This window comes from Gekko japonicus, unplaced genomic scaffold (genome assembly GCF_001447785.1).
Source record: "Gekko japonicus isolate JY-2015 unplaced genomic scaffold, Gekko_japonicus_V1.1 scaffold2078, whole genome shotgun sequence".
Taxonomy (NCBI): domain Eukaryota; kingdom Metazoa; phylum Chordata; class Lepidosauria; order Squamata; family Gekkonidae; genus Gekko; species Gekko japonicus.
In genome coordinates, this window is record NW_015176038.1 from 40,082 (window position 1) to 57,942 (window position 17,861).

The window sequence follows — 17,861 nt, forward strand, 5'->3', positions numbered from 1 at the left end:
TATATATATATATATATATATATCTCCTTTACTAATAAGTTAATCATCTGCTTCCATTTCCGATGTTACATGCATAAAACTTGCATTTTTATTTACAAGTAGGCAATTATTGTCTTGGGACTTAGGGTTTAGTGAAAAAGAACTGCTAAATTAAACAGATAGATAAGATGTCTGCGTATATCATGATTAAAATTTCATTTTGTGTTCTTTCACCTTCTAGAAGTAAGGAAGGGTAATTTATCTTATATGCCAAATTTCCATCCATGACTGCATTTCATATAAAGAATGTCCTTCTGCCCATTACGTACCTTCTAACTGCCAGCAGCTCCTGGAGTGTTCCTTTCGGTTTGGAATCCGCTCTGCATTCTCTAGTGGTATTTCCAAGTGTTACCAGATTTTAATAGTCCAGCTCACCTGAGAGAACTGAAAAATCACTGGATTTTATGGCTTTCTCTGCCTTGTGTCTCTTTGAATGGCATTATATGTGTAAACATTTACATGGTAATGCATCCAATGAACTGTGTGAAGAGGCTCTTGTGGGGGCAGATCTTTTCCTGAGCAGCTCCTTAACCCACCTCCCACCGCCCTCTGGTCGATACTTTGAATCAAGGGAGCCTGTTAGACAGAAGAACATTGAGGAAGCTTCAGCGATATGGGAACAAAATTTTCCCCACACACTCTTATGCCAGAGCTTTATTATACTTCTTCCACCAGCAGAGGGAAGGTGTGGGTAGGATAGAATATGTTGTCACAGCTGCCTTGGGGTTGATTTCATAGACTCTTACATGAATATCTGTAGGGCATTGCGTCTGTAAAACAAACTGAATGCTGAATTTTTATTCTGTTTGCTGTTTGTAGAAAGCAGGTATTCAACTGAAGGTTGGAATCACACTAATACCAGTTGTTTATGTCAGCGGTCCAGTGAAGCACATTGCCTTCTGAGGTAAATGTGCCCAGCACTATGTTGCAGGTGTTATTATGAAGTAGTGTAGATGAAAAATTAGGAAGAAATTAATATTTAAATGTCAGCATGTTTGTTAGAACAAAATTTGAGTCAAGTGGCACCTTTGAGACCAACAAAGTTTTATTCGAAGTGTAACTTTTCGTGTGCAAAACGTACTACTTCAGACAAAACTGGAATAAAATCTCAAAAGCTAGTTACAGGGAAAAAGAGGGTGGGGGTAAGCCATTAGGAGAGGCCACTCAGAGCCCAGATGCATATGCATAGCTGAAATTGGAATGGGTGGCCAGGAGGATCCATGGATGGCAGCAAATTAGCACGTCAATGCAAGAATTAACAAAGAGTTGTGAGAATGAAATTGGAGTCCAGCAGCAGCACCCAAGAAAAATCTAGCTCAACCCCATGTACATGTAAGAACAGAGACTCAGAACTAATATGTTAGTTTTGATAGTACAACTTCAATATATCCCTGTACACCAACTGCGGTGCCCAGGCTGCCACCTGGTAGCTGTTCCTCTGTTTAGGGTAGCCTGCTGGACATTGACCAGAGCCCGTGCTTTTTCCATAGAACCCTTGCTACAGAACAGAGCCCCTGAGGAGGCATCTAGGAGGCACTGTAAGGCCATTTCATTCACTAGAGCTTTTAATGGGTGTGTAGGCTGTAGGCATTTTTTTTTAGTGGGGGTATTTATGTGGAGTTTTATATGTTTGAATTTATAAGCCACAGGAAAAGGCGGGGTATAAATAGTTTCATTAAAAAAAAAACTCTCTTAAACCTTTGTTTGACACCTGTATTAACCAGCAGGTATAATCTTTTGCTTTCTTATTTATTTAGAAAAATGTTCACGCAGAGTCTTCGGGAACCTGCCTGAGGCACCTTGCAAAATAAGAATAATAAAAACAAAACACTGAAAGATATTAAAATCTAACATGGGGGGGGTGGTGGTAATGTTACCCTATGTTGTTAACCACTTAAATTATCCCACAGTCCCATATTAGTCGGAAGGGTGATGATACAGGTACAAGTCTGGTGCACACCTGGATGGGAAGCCTCCTGGAAAACTTATGTATGCTGCTTTCTTGAGCTGCATGATATAAATGTTTTATATAATAATCATGGTCAAAAGAAACCTGAAGTGGACATTAACTGGATGACCTCACAAGGCCTTGGCCTTTACTTAGCCTTGGCAAGTAGATATATTTTTGATCACAGTAAAAGTTTTGTTAACTGGCACCAGATTAACTGGACAACTCAGTTAACTAGCGTGCCAAGGCGACTCGTGCTCCACTTACTTCACTTGATGTCCCTCTCTCTGCCACCAGTCTTGGGGCTGCAGTAGGCATGCAGGTGACTTGGGGGTGGGGTGCTGGAGTGAAAGGGCAGCAGAGCTGAGAAGATGGTGGGCCCCAGCTAGGTCCCAGGCATGGCTGCTGCCCGCTTAACACTGTTGCCCTCCATCCGTCAGGTAAAACCTTCTTTAACTGGGTATGTGGTTAATCAGCAGCCCCCACTTTCCAGAGATGCTGGTTAATAAAGCTTCTACTGTGTTGTAGGGTGTTTTATTAAAGGAAAAATATAATTCTGGAACTCTGCATGAAAAATCACCTTTACACATAAACTTAACCCACGCACAAATTTTTGTGCCTTCATGCAGAACAATAAAATTGCCCAGTTACCAACAAACATTTTCGAAATTCCTTTCTGGAATGTGTGTAAGTATCATAAAATGAGAAGAGGGGTATTGCGAAGGTGAAAAAAATTTTTTGAACGAGTGTCCTGATCTGTTTGAATTGAATTGAAGTGTTGGATTCGCAGCCTGTAAAGAGTTAGAACTGTTTTCTAGATAAAATCAGAAGCAAAAGCATTTGAAATTGAAATTGTCTTGTTTTGTTTTAAAAAATCCAAAACTTTAAGCAGTGTTTTTTTCCAGAATTCTCAATATACCATTTTTTGGTGACAGACTGAGAAATACCTGAAGCATAGTAGGGAGCCGGTAGCTCTTCTGCAGGGGGTTACCACTGAGAGTTGACAGAGGGCAGCTTGGCAAATGTTCAGGAGCTCCCATTAACTTTGTTGAGCCCGGCATGGGACCTCATGTTCAGCAGAATTCTCCTGACCTGCCTCTCTGCATGCCGAGCTAATCAGCAAACACCTAATGAGCCTGCTCTAAAGGAACAGACCTGCTCCCAACCTACTTAATTTTCATGGTGGTGGGGGGGGGGGGGGGGGGGGGGGGGGGGGGGGAGGGAGAGACAAGACTTCATGAGGACTGATGATGCTGCAAAGACCACAATAATGATAATTAACTTGCTGAATTTAGAAGATTATGCTGTTAATTAGTTGCAAAATAAAGATAAGTAATAGTGCAGCAGATGGTAGGATAACACCCAGGAGGGGGAGGGTTATTACTCTGATGAGGTTTTGTGGCAGATATGAAATATGGATAGGAGTCTTTCATAAATTGTTTCTAGAGCATTTTTTCTTGTTTTTATGAACTCATGATGGAGTGATCTATTCCCACCAATTCTGACAGATGTGGTGGGGAGCTGGTTTCAAGGGTAGACATGTTTTTCAGCACCTTTGCTGCTGAAGAGTGCAGCGTTTCAGCAATATCGCAAATAACCATTGAGTTATGGGTGTATTATTTATAGATGCTAATTGCAATTTATGTGCAACTAAAAACTAGAGATAAAAGTTAAGAAAAACTAGTACATCAACATTGTACAGTGCACTGGACAGTGCGTTCCGTTGCGAATTCGCTTGATATAATAGATTCGCTTGAACATGTCTTGCCTTCTGATTTAATATATTTTCTAGGGTTATTGTAATACAGATGTTGCCCTGGATGAAGAGCAGAACATGAGCAGATGTGTTAAGTTTATGCAATGTGTGGTAATTACTATTTTTCTTTCAGTGAAAACATTGCATTTCAGATACTAGGACCTGTGAGACAGTACGTTAAAGCTTACAGCATTATTTAGGAATAACCTTTCAGACATTTCAGGTTTATTCCTAAACTTACAGAATTACATCTTCACAGCTCTTTAACCAAGTTTAAAAAAAAAAAAATCTCCATAACCTCTTATATGAACGTTTGCCTGCTGAAGACACAATACATCCGTCTGGTGAAGTGGGCTCTCATACATGAAAGCTCACGCTGGAATAAAAACGCTAGTCTTCATAGTGCCACAAGACTCCTTTTTAATGCTATCACTACAGACTAACACACCTATTTCTTGCAGTTTTATTCTGGCATTGCTTCAGTTCTAGGGATGTTCTTTCAGAGCCGGGTGAGCAGGTGTAAGTGGCGGTGCTGTAAAACGCAGGGTAGTCAGGCTTATCCTCTGCACTCTATTTGTCATTCATGGAAGTTTGGTTTGCTTGTGGTAATTATTTCTATTAGTCTTAATATGCATGAGCTGCTTGAAGACCATGTTGGTAAATTAAACAGCAGGCTCTGTAGCTTCTGGTCAGGGTACAGGAAGGAAACTACCTTGGTTGCCATGGCTGATGATCTACACCCGTCAGCTGAAAGGGACAGGTACATCCCCACTAGTTCTCCTGGCTTCTTCTTCTTTTTTAAAATGATTTTTTGAAACAAACAAACATAAATACATACAAATTGGGGGATTCCATTTACATCTTTGTTATGCCTAATATGTGACTTCATACATTGTCTACTTGTATTATATTATCTCTTTTTACCACCATGTATTTTGTGTAAATATTTGCATTATAATTAAAAATATACTTCATATTTTCTTCTAATACGGTTATATGACCATATTGTTTATTTATTTTAGTCTTCCAACCATTTGTAAAATCTTGACCATGTATTTTCAAAGCTTCCTTCATCTTGTCCTCTCAAAATTAAAGTTAGATTATCCATCTCTGCAGTTTCAAGAATTTTGTTTATTTCTTCTTTTAAAGGCACTTCATTTTCCCTCCAATATTTAGCATATAAAATTCTTGCAGTAGTCAATGCATGTATAATAAGGTAAAAATTTTGTTTTTTACAGTTCTCAGGCTTTATATTCTTCAATAAAAACAATTCAGGTATAAAAGGTATACTAACATTTTTGGTAACATTCATGAATCCAAGACCAATACTTTTTAACTTTATCACAAGTCCCACCACATATGAAAAAGGTTTCTTTTGGTACTGTCAACTGGGGTGTCTTTATCAGTGTTTGGCCGTTACAAGTTTGGCAGCGTGGATTTACGATGGTTCTGTTCAGTGGTGGCCAGTGGCTATTTTGCCCCATGGCTCTTAGGCTACAGAGCACCACAGGGTTCTCATGCAGTTTAGCAACTATGTGGCACCACTGGTAGAGATCATTTGGAGCAAGGTGTCATCAGTACCCTGATAAATGGGCTCCCATCCAGTTCCAGGAAAGCAGTGAATACCCTGGACTGGTACATGGAATCACTGACAGTCTAAATTGGGCAAAGTAACTGAAACTTAATCCAGACAAGAGGTAAGTGCTCTGGCTGGATAGGGTTTCTCTACCCCAACAAGCTAGCTGTTTTGGAATGCTCTTGGTTCCATCATCACTCTCTGGATAAGCAGATGGTGGAGATGGCCAGGAACGTGTTTATGGGCTTAGCTGGTTAGCCAGCTGCAGCCATTTCCCAGAGGAAGTGAAACTAGCAGCTGTGATGCAAGCATTGTTGACAGCCAGACTAGACTATTACTCTACATTGGACCACCCCAAAACCTATCTGGAATTCCCAGTTGGTGGCTGTGAAGTTAATACGTACCTGCCATGATAAGCACAGCCAGTGTTTTACCAGCTTCTGGTTCAAGGTACTGGTTTTGATCTGAAGTATCTGCAAGATTCCCTCTGCCCCAATGAATCTGCCTGTGGCTTTTTAGGTGCAGCCCACTTTCAGAGTTTAGTGTTTCTGGTTCTCAGTATCTCTCTCACTCCATTGTCCTTTGTTGTTTTTGTGGCTTGAAATCAGCTGGCGGTTTCCTCTTGCAAGAACCTGTATATTTAACTTCTGCTGCTGTTGCTGTGTTTTTAATTTGGTTTCAATTTTACACAATATACATGAATGCTTTTATTGTTATTCCTGTGTACATTGCCTTGGGTACTTTGGAGAGCAGAAAGGCAGGATGTGAGTTGTCTGAACATATAATATTTATTAAATGTAATGGGACAGGCAATTAAATAAAATATGTGTGTGTGTTGTTTTTTTTAGTGTAGTGGTTTGGTGTAGTAGTTAGGAACATGGACTCTAATCTGGGAAAACCGCTTTTGATTCCCCACTCCTCCACATGCAGCTGCTGTTGTGACCCTGGGTCAGTCACAGTTCTCTCAGAGCCATTCTCTCAAGAACAGTTCTTGAAAGAGCTCTCTCAGCCCCACCTACCTCACAGGGTGTCTGTTGTGAGGAGGGAAAGGGAAAGGAGATTGTAAACCGCTCTAAAACTCCTGAGTGAAGGGTGGCATATAAATCCAATCTCTTCTTCTTTTTCGTTTTTTTTAAATTCAGGCTTGATAGCTCCAATGCTTTTCAGATAATGTATTTTTGGTGTCATGCATGTGTGTGTTTGTGTATTACACCTTTAAAATAAATTCCAGGTTGATGAGTCAGCAGTCAGTATGATCCAAAGTATGATGCTGTTTTGAATCTGTAACACTCTTGAACTTTAAAAAAAACATTATGATTTGGCTCATATCAAAAAAACTAAGACATTTAAAGGTATTTTAATGCATATTCTTGTGAAAAGAGAGAGGTCTTGTGTTTGGGAGCAGAAACAGAAATGTGTCCTTGGCTATATTTTTGAAGTGCAGCCTTCATGGGCTTTTGTATTATGTCCTCAGATGTATTTCATTATGTAGACACAGTACCTATTAAGTATGCTTGTGATCATTTGAGCTGGTAATTTGAAACACAAGCATTTTTAGGTGTATAAGTTCCTGCTCTTTAACATAAAAGTTTCGTCAACGTAATTTGGCACTATTCAATGGCATGTTACATTCAATGGCATGTTACATTGCCAGTTCCGGAGAGCGGTGAAGATGGAGCTATTCCGCCAAGCATTTAACAACCCGGACTAAGCATGATAGCACTTTATAGTTGCCGCCATGGGCATGTTGTACTGTGTGTAAATTACGATTTTAGTGTACTTTTATAGATTGTTTTAGAGGCATTGTTTTATTGGTTTTAATGTTGTAAGCCTCCCTGAGCCACTTCGGCGGGAGGGCGGGATAAAAATCAAATAAATAAATAAATAATAATAATAATAGTACTAAGAGATGACTAGTCTTTATTTTTCAAGGGCCCCTCTTTGCAATTGTGCCTATAGCTAAATGCCATGTACAGCTGCAGTGGAGCAAGCTTGACACCCTCACATTTTCTGATCGTGTTGTCTTGTCTGCGTCTTGAACCTAACTAGGGATAACTGACGCTTTGAGAACAAAAGGTTTGTGTTCCATCCTCTCCCGTACACTTTGAATACTTCTTGACTTTGCCAAGGGTGAGGTCACTAGACCTTTTGGAAAGTACCTGCAGCAGTATAAAATGGTGAATTGTAAAGTAAGTACCTTGTGATATTGAATAACGTGGTTCATTATGGAGATAAACACAGGCCTTTCCCCCCCCCTTTTTTTTCTTTTGTTTTTTCAGAGATTAAAAGCTGCTTTGACCCAGCAGCACTCTCAGGTAACAAACGGAGATACTGCCAAGGGACAGACTAGCGGATTGGTCAGAACTCGGTCTGAAGAAGCACGAACGCAGTCGCTACAACAACCTGCCACGTCTACTACTGAAACACCGGTAGGAGGCCTGGCTTCTGCCTCTGTTTTGCTGTAGCACCATTCGGTTCAGTTTTAAGGCAAAATTCTGAAGATGAGTTAGGAAGAGAAGCAGCTGGGTTAGGTCCAAGTTCTGTTCATAGTTTGTGGTTGTGAATGGGTTTGGATCTGTTTGGCACGAGGAGCCCTGCTGCAGCGGAAGAGACGTGTCGTGCTGAAGGAGGGTTCCTTGCATTGGAAGAAGGCTCTGCCACCAGTGGGAATGGAAACTGTGGATCCAAGATGTGGATTTTCCTCCCGATTCAATTAATTTTATTATGATCCGTGATCAGCTGACTCAGTGTAGTCAACAGAATCAGCAACACATCAGAGAAGAGTAAACACATAGAGTAAAAACTCATAGCCTAACTTCCATGATACCTGAGTAGTTAATAAAAAGACTTAACCAAATGCCCCCTTGTTAAACAGGCTGAAGCAGAGAATTTAGCTACCTTAAGAGTTTCTTCGTTGGAATCCGTTAGAGAAGGGATATATGAAATTTGTCAGATCTGCCTGGAAAATTGGATCAGATTTGGGTGATGCATAATGCAGAAATGTCATTATTTTTTTAAAGGGCAATAGCACATGTTTAGCTGTTTCAGCTGCATTCGATTGGCAATGACAAACATGCTCAGCACGGGGAATACAGAAGTATCTTCCTACCAGAAAAGCTGAAGTTAGAATTTTAAAGTAGGCCAAAGTGAAGTCTCTTAGATATTAGGGGAATTCTAAGGCATAACAGTATTCTGCTAGGACAAAAGTTTTGCTGTGGTCCCCTGCTGTTGGATAGGTTTGAGCTTGTGCTCTATCAACTTTTATTATTATTATTTATTAAATTGGACTTCTAGCCCGCCCTACCGTGCTAGCAGGCTCAGGGCGGGTTACCACAATGAATACATAATCCTAAAACTTCAAAATGATTAAAAAAACAATCCTAACAGTCACAACCGTCATAATATTCATTCCTCATTAGATGGCACAGTAAAGGGCAGTTCAGGAGATGGTTCAAAGTGGGAAGCCGTCACTCATCCTTGACCATGTGACTGATGAAACAGCTCTGTCTTGCAGGCCCTGTGAAATTGTTTCAAGTCCCGCAGGACCGGGGCTCATTATACAGAGCATTCCACCAGATTGGGGCCAGGGCTGAAAAGGCCCTGGCCCTGATCACAGATCGCTGGACAGCCTTTGTGCCGGGAATTACCAGCAAGTTGTTATCAGCTAAGCAAAGCACCCTTTGGGGGACATACCAGGAGGGGCGGTCCATCATGATACATTTGTCCCAGACCATTTAGGGCTTCGAAGGTCGATACCATATCCTTGAATTTGATCCAGTATTCAACTGGGAGCCAGTGCAGATGGTGGAGCACAAGTTGAATATGTCCCCATAAGGACCCATGCCACTGCATTCTGGACCAGCTGCAGTTTCCGGGTCAGTCTTAAGGGTAGTCCCTACATAGAGCGATTTATAGTAGTCTAGTCTGGAGGTGACTGTTGTGTGGGTCACTGTAGCTAGATCTTGGTGAGACAGGTAGGGAGCCAGTTGTCTAGCCTGGCGTAGATGGAAAAACGCCAGCCTAGTTAACGTTGGCGACCTATGCCTCCATTGATAGGGAGGCATCCAGGATCACGCCTAAACTCTTGATGGTTGGTCCCGGTGTCAGAGGCACTCTGTCGAGAGGGGGAAGTTGGCGTCCCGCCCCAGCATCACCTTGACCCAGCCACAGGACCTCTGTCTTCAATGGATTTAGTTTCAATCAACTCTGCTTCAGCCATCCAACCATATCTAGGGTTGCCAAACTCTAGGTGGGGCCTGGAGATCTCCTGCTATTACAACTGATCTCTGGCTAATAGAGATCAGTTCCAATGGGGGAAATGGCTGCTTTGTAGGGTGGACTGTATGGCATTGTACTCTGCTGAGGTCCCTCCCCTTCCCAAACCCCGTCCTCCCCAGGCTCCAACCCCAAAATCTCCTGGTATTTCCCAATCCAGAGCTGGCAACCCTAGCTGCATCCCAAATTAATTGCTTAATCCCCCTCCCAACCCCCCCCCCCCTAAAATGCTATAGGGCTATAGGCCACATGGATTTTAGCATCGCATGAAACTAGCATCACTGAGCGATATGTGTGGGCTTATAGATTGTTGTCAGTTTGTCCCTTAATGGTTTTTTTTCAATCTTCAAGTGTGACTAAGCTCCACGTGTTGCTACAGCCCACCTTGGCTGCTCACATTTACTCATATTCTGAGCCAACTAATACACAAGCTGAAAGTGAAGGGAGGGCATCATTCATGAAGGCCACACGAACTTCAGAATCACCATGGCAAGAGACCTCGGGGAAGTAAAACACTAGAAAATACAAGGAACAGTTTCCTTGGTTCTCACTGAGTCACTCATCAAAATAGAACACACCATCTCCAAAGTGGTACTGATCCAGTTTAGACGTGCATGAAAAGGTGGGATAAGCAGATGGAATATAGTGTTCTGGCCAGTGTTCCCTCTAAGCTGAGTTAGTGTGAGCTAGCTCACAGTTTTTTAGCCTCCAGCTCACTTTACTTTTTTTTTTTTGTCTTAACTCAGGAAGGATGGCTCCAGAGCTAGCTAATTTATGCAGTAGCCAAATGGCTCACTCACAACTTTAATGCCAGGAGCTCACAAAGAAGAATTTTTGCTCACAAGACTCCACAGCTTACAGGTAGCATTAGTTCTGGCCAAGCAATTGTTTGGGCAATTTTCATCTGTGAGAGGATTTTTCTAGCCCTTGTATTGATGGTGAAGAAGTCCACTAGTTTTTTGCTAATGTGTGGAAAGTAAAGTGTGCATTTGAGACTTCCAGTAACCACATATGAATTTCAAATTAAAGGTGCAGGGGCACAAGTGTGCTTTGAAAACAAGTCCTCTGACATTTACTTTATTTAGAAAATCCATGGTCCACCTTTCCAACTGTGCTGGGGGTGGCTCGCAACAATAGAACCAAGCAGACAGCAAAGACCATACGAACACAAGCCTATCAGCAAGACAAAATCAATTAATTAAAAAGCATATCAGCAATACAGAAGGGTTTTTTCCCATTTTTAAAATGTTTATTAAGGGGAAGTATAACATATCAAGAAATATAACATATGATAAATTTGTACGTAGCAATACAGAAGTTTTAAAAGTGCCAATAAAAGCACACAAAGTACAAGAGTCTAAAATTATATGAATAAAACGGACCAAAGGCTAGCTAAAACAACTTAACAAAGATGGAACCCTTTCATTAAAAAACTGGGTAGAGAGAAATGTTTGGCCTGGCACCTAAAGAAAAGGAACGTAGGTTTCAGTTGAGCCTCCAGGGGGAGAGCATTCCTTTAATATAGTACTGGATTTCAAGAAAACCTTTATTTAATTGCTGTACAGTCTCCATGTGTGGAGACCTGGTAGGCATATTTTTATTTTGCGTTAGGCTAGATGTTTTGCTGTATAGAATGTCAAAATTCATACACCCAAGTTTTTCCAAGCAACTTTATCATCATGAGTTTATTGTTGGAAAGGATGATCTCCTTGGCTATCTGGTTAAAATCCTTCCCTAATCAGGGAATCCTATGCCTACGGCTTCCCTAACGGAAACCTGTTCCAAGTTTTCTGAGAGGTTTTTAAGGAAAGTGATGCCTGCACAATTCTTTTACTGCTTTATGTTGGGACTTACTTGCATGGATTTTTTTTTTTTAAGATGAGGAGGTTAAAACAATGTGTATTAATCTCCTGTGATCTATGCCATGGTGACTTTGACCCATGCTACTTTAATTATCAAAACAGGCCATTAGATCATTGTGATTTCCCATCACACTGCCAAGTTATGTTAGGTACACCCACTTTGTACACCGTGTCAGATGTACATACTCTTCTTCTGTTTTTAATTTTAAAAAAATCTAAAGATTCCATGTGTTACCCAGTATATTCTGAGCCAGCTGTATGTTTATTTTTTATTTAAAAATGTATATCCTTCCTTTCCTGATGGTTCAATAATAGTTTTTAAAAATTCCAGTTAAAACCAGATTAAAAAACAGACCCCATATCCCCCCCCCCGTGTTTATGTGTATAGACAGACAACCATTATAGGCATACCAAAGATAAAAGTACATTAAAAAAATCAAAAAAAAAATCAAGGTGACAACGCGATCGTAAGGCCAACCAAAATGAAATAGATCAGTTAATACCTTCCCTGAATCGAATTGCAGACTGGAGAAAACAGGCGACATTAGAGGTTCTGAGAAAGCTGTGTCCGGAAAGTAATTGCTGAACCTTGACAGTGTCGGGGAGGCCACACCATGTACAGAGAAGGGGGTTCAGATTTTTTTCTCGGACGTATACTGAACAATTTAATAGAACATGGGAAACGGATTCAAGAGCACCCAGGCTGTAGGGACATATTCACGTTTGTATCTGGATTCCCTTTTGAATTGCAAGTTTCCTTGGTTCCCACAGGCTTCTCCAGCTCAGCCTGCGCCTCAGACTCCAAATACAGGTGGTCGCCGAAGGAGAGCAGCAAACGAAGATCCTGACGAAAAGAGGCGAAAATTTCTAGAACGGAACAGAGCAGCTGCTTCAAGATGTAGGCAAAAAAGGAAAGTCTGGGTACAGTCTTTGGAAAAGAAAGCGGAAGATCTGAGTTCATTAAATGGTCAATTACAGGTATTTTCGCCCACCCCTCCTCCCCACCCTTTGTTTGCTTCTAGTTTAGAACAAAAAAACAGCCTGACTTACTGTTTGACCATTCTGGAGCCATAACATCTACAGAAAATTTATTAAAACTGATCATACCAGTTATCCAGCGTGTTACACTTACTTGGACACAACTGTATAGAGATTACTATTTCTGTCTTCTGAAATCAATTCGTTATGAGGGTCCGATGGTGGTGAACTGTAAGCCAAAAGGCCTGGATAACACTGACATAAGAAGAGTCCAGTATCCTGTCTCACATAGTGAGACAGGTAGTCTCGGCCAAAAACAGGTACAGAGGCCAAGGCCTTCTCCTGATGTTGCCTCCTGGCACTGGTATTCAGAGGTTTTCTACCTCTGAATGTGGAGGTTTTGTCATCAGTGCTTCTCCATAACAATATTCTGCTTTTTTGCCTTTGAGCCAGTATTAGAATTCATTTTCTTTTTCTTTCAGCTGTGTTTTTTGTTGCTGTTGTCAAAGTTGAGTGTAATGCTTATGAAAGGTGCTATATTGACCAGGAAATAGAAGGCTTCTGTTTGTCCACACAGCAAATGCATCACATCACAGGCAGGGAGTGACAGAATTGAGTTTTCTAGTTCCCCTTTTTGTGTTCCTCTGTCCTGATTCTGAAAATCAGTTATGTGAGAAGCTCTTGTTAAGAATGGTTTATTTTACCTGCTTGCATTTGTTATTGTGTGGCTTAATATTTATAAACAACTTGAGAAACCATTTATAATTTAAATGGTGGGCTGCAGATCTTTCAAAAGTAAGTAAAACGTCTACTTTGAAGTGTTAGGAAGAGTGTTCATCCCAAACCCCCTCTCCTCATGAGGTGATGTTGCCTCTCCAGACACATTGCCTCTCCAGAGCAACCTGATGCCTGTTTTGGCATTGGTTAGTTCTTAACATTTAGGTGCTTCGTACACTGGAATGTGACCTAATTTGTTATTCTGTGTTTCACTAAAAGACAGTCACCATTTCCCAGCTTTCTCTATTTAATGTGGGATTACATGGGGGGGAAACGTTCTGATTGCTGAGAGATAGTAACAGATATAAAGGAAAGACTTTTTTTACAGTCTGCCAGCAGCAAAATCAGTAGCTGTGAAGAACAAAACGACTTGTAAAGAAAGCTGAATGTCAAAGAAATAATTAAGCTCTACTTCATGTGAAAACATGAATCATGCATTTCCACAGTCATTCTTCGCTTGACAAGCCAACAGAGATGACCAGCATAGTGGGCAGGAATAGGTTGCTTACTTTCAGTATCAGAGTTAGTAAGTGTGTCTCCAAAACACTTCCCGAGCCCAGTTGTTTTTGTTCTTGCTTTGTCAGGTCAACACAATAAGCAGGTCAGGGAATACAATCAAGACCATATCAATACAGCATGTTATTAATTTATCTAATTCTCAGCATGATACCATCTATGGATACTTAAATCTGGAGCCAGGAACAGGCAAGAGAGACCTTTCTCGAAATCTGAGAATAGCCCCAGGTTTGCAGAAAAATCTGGAATATTTAAAAAAATACATTGGGGGCTTTAAAAAAACACAAATAATATAAGCAGCTCCTGTAGCTTTTCAGTGGCCTTTCAGGCTTGGTTTCGGTCATTAAAAGGCGGGGGAGGGGGCAGGGCCATTTTCAGGGCTGTTTTGGTGTTTGAGGGAAGGATTCAACAGGGCAAGGCCTAGCAACAGCCACCAAGTAACGATACCAGACAACTTGCACAACTTGCCCAGGCCCAGCTGCTTGCTGCTGTTCAACAGCAGCCACCCCATGACAGCCAGTGTGGGACAGAGTTTAGAATATCAGACTAGAATCTGGAAAACCCAGTTTCAAATCCCCGTTCTGCCATGGAAGCTCATGGATGTCCATATTCTCAACCTAACCTACTTCACAGGGTAGTGAGGATAAAATGGAGGAGAGGAGGATGTAAGCTGTTTTGGGTCATCCTCATTGTGGAGAAAGGTGGGGGTCCTTGTGGGACCGGGGGGGGGGGCAAAAAGGTCAGTTTCCAAATTATGAAAATGGGTCCAATTGGTTTTATTTCAAAGTAAGTTGGTGTAAAAATGAGATTATACTTGGAACAATGTCATGAATCATGCAGGAAATTTGCACTAATTGAGGGGAGGGGAGGGGTGTCATCAAGTCACTCTTCTCACTGCAGACCTCTGACTCCACCCCCCCCCCCCCCCCCCTCTGTTAAAGGTTAGACCAGGTGTTGTTAGACAAGCCTTTAATACTTCTAAGAATACTTCTAAGGACATTAGCTCTGTGGTTCATACAAACATGGAAACCCCCTTTTTTTACAGTAATTTCTTTATTTACATAGATGGTTCTCTTTTTTGTGTGTGGTATTTTTTTAAATGTGCAAGTGTGTGTGTGTGAGTGCGTGTGCACCTGGAAGTCATGGCGACCTCTGGTGACTGACCCCTACTGGGGGCCTGGAGGATATTCAGAGAGGTGGCTGAAGATGATAAAAGGCCGCCCTGGCTGTGGCTGCCACCTGGGCCTCCATCGTTAAAGAGGAGTCCAGGCGCACACCCAAACTCCTAACCTCCGACACTGGTACCAAAGGCACCCCATCAAAGGTCGGGAGAGGGAGCCCCAACCCTGAGCCAATCCGACTCAGGCCCAGGGCCTCCGTCTTTGCCGGGTTTAATTTCAACCGGCTCAGTCTGAGCCACCCAGTCACAGCCTGTAACGCCCGATACAGGTCATCTGGGGCAGAGTCCGACCGGCCGCCCAGCATCAGATAGAGCTGGGTGTCATCGGCATATTGATGACACCCAAGCCCACAACTCTGGGCAAGGGGGCGCATGTAGATGTTAAACAACATCGGGGACAACACAGCCCCCTGAGGCACCCCACACTCAAGGGGATGTCTCTGGGACTGCTGGTCCCCTGTCGCCACCCTTTGTCCCCGACCTTGGAGAAAAGAGGCAAACCATTGAAGGGCAAGCCCCTGAATCCCCGTGTCGGCGAGGCGCTGGGCCAGCAGCTGGTGGTCGACCATGTCAAACGTGGCCGATAGATCTAACAACAGCAGTGCTGCCACACCACCCTGATCCAGATGCCTACGGAGATCGTCAGTCAAGGCGACCAACACCATCTCCATCCCATGACTCGTGGGCACTCCATGAAACTGCAGAGCGGTCGGGTTAGAACGGATAAAAGGAAGTACTTCTTCACCCAAAGAGTGATTAACACATGGAATTCACTGCCACAGGAAGTGGTGGGTGCTACAAGCATGGACGGCTTCAAAAGGGAATTAGATAAGCATATGGAGCAGAGGTCCATCAGTGGCTATTAGCCACAAGGTATAGCTAGGGGCTCTGGGGCAAGTGATGCTCTGTCTTCTTGGTGCTTGGGGGGGTCAACAGTGGGAGGGCTTCTAATGTCCTGGCCCCACTGCTGGACCTCCTGATGGCACTGGTATTTCTGGCCACTGTGTGACACAGAGTGTTGGACTGGATGGGCCTTTGGCCTGATCCAACATTGGCGTCTCTTATGTTCTTATGTTCTTATGACCTGGGCGAAAGACGGACTGGTAGGGATCGAGGACGGGTGTTTTTTTTCCGCTTCAAGAAGCACTCAGTCCAACTGGGTAATTCCCTACAGACTAGAAGTAATTAGCCAAGGTAAGCAAGGAGGTTAATATAGTAGGCTTATACCGCTCCAAATATCCTCAGGCTGTATAAGTGGCACACACCCAAGCAACTGCAATTGCACTGCTAGGTACAAATTTTATCTGCAAAATGCTTAGCTAACATGTTTCAGAGGGCTTTTGAATGTTCGAGTATTGCTTCATCAGTGACCAAATGGAGAAGCCCCTTCACAGTTTTGAATGGCTCTGCTTGATCACTCTGTGCTGCCTCAGCGGTATGGAAAAGTATTGATGCCTTACTACCATATTTGTAATAGTATTCATGAAAATATGATAAAGTCCATGTTGGCTGGTCAGGCAACTGGTTCCCTATCTCTCCTCCTGTGATTTGGCTATGGTGATCCATGCAGTGGTCACCTCCAGGTTGGATTACCGTAACTCGCTCTACATAGGGCTGCCCTTAAACTTGACCCAGAAATTGCAACTGGTGTAAAATGCAGCGGCGCACCTCCTGACTGGGACATCTTTGCAGGCGCACATTCAGCCAGTGCTGTGCCAACTTGTGGTTCAGTACTGGATCAAGTTCAAGGTTATGGTACTAACCTTTCAGGCGCCATGTGGTCAGGGACCAGCATACATGCAGGATTGTCTCACCCAGTATGCCCGCCAGAGAGCTTTATGCTCATCAGAACAACATCTTCTGATAGTCACCAGCCCAAAAGACATCTGTTTAGCCTTGACCAAAGCCAGAGCCTCTTCAGCTCTGGCTCCGACCTGGTGGAGCACAATCCCAAGTGAGATCAGGGCCCTGCGGGACCTATTACAATTCCACAGGGCCTGCAAAACGGAGCTGTTCCACCAGGCCTTTGGTTGAGGTGGTGGGTGTCTGATTACATCGGCGTCTCCTGCTCTAACTGCCTATATTATGCATTGTACCAGCTTGCACTGTAGGCGGTGCCTTGGGCCTACCTCCGTGATCTGGAGGTCTCTTCACACCTTTGCAGCCCCCCCCCCCACCGACCTTGTCAACTCTGTTGAATTTTTAGCTCGCCATCATCTACAATTAATTTGGCTTTTAGGGTTTTTTTAACTTGAATTATGTGGATATTGTTTTTATTGTTTTGTCAGTTTGCTGTAACCCGCCCTGAGCCTGCTTGAGAGGGAGAGTGGGATAGAAATCCCAAGAAATAAAAATTAACTAAAATAAATAAATGTTTGGTCCTGTTGAAGGATGCCCTCAGCTTTGCTGAGCTGATAGTCATCGCTGGAACTATTTTCACCCGCCATCTTTATTTCCGAAACTTGCATAGGCCATCTGCTGGGGTTCAGATAACCCGCAATTGTGAGGACATGTCTCATCATATACAATTGATGCCATTTTGGATCAATACAGTAAGAGGTTGTTCTCTGCACTCGCCAGTAAAGATGTTTCACTGGCAGCCGAATCTTGGTGACAAAGGGCATACGATGACACAAATTGATTTATATGCTGAGTCAGGGGTCCCCAATATTTTTGAGGCTGTGGCCACCTTTGGAATTCTGACACAGTGTGGGGGGCGCAGCCACAAAAACAGCTGCCATCGGAAGCACAGCTAGCCATGTGATGTCTGCCACAGCGTATCTTTAGTCACACGGTGAGGATCCTTGCACTGTGGTGGCAGCGGCTGCCAAAGCAATGTTTTTAAAAACTTGCACAGACAATTAGAAGCCTGAGAGCCAGTTTGGTGTAGTGGTTAAGAGTGCGGACTCTAATCTGGGAGAACCGGGTTTGAATTCCCCACTCCTCCACATGAA

The 17,861-nt window shown here is 42.8% G+C and overlaps 1 protein-coding gene across 2 annotated transcripts in view; it reads left to right on the forward strand.

Annotated features, from left to right (window-relative positions):
- Positions 1-17,861, forward strand: part of ATF2 (activating transcription factor 2) — a 56,190-nt gene that overhangs the window by 25,063 nt on the left and 13,266 nt on the right. For both annotated transcript variants that reach the window (XM_015426642.1, XM_015426641.1), the window contains 2 exons: positions 7,599-7,748; positions 12,228-12,434. In XM_015426642.1, the coding sequence (XP_015282128.1) occupies positions 7,599-7,748; positions 12,228-12,434 (357 nt within the window). The remainder of the gene's footprint in view (positions 1-7,598; positions 7,749-12,227; positions 12,435-17,861) is intronic.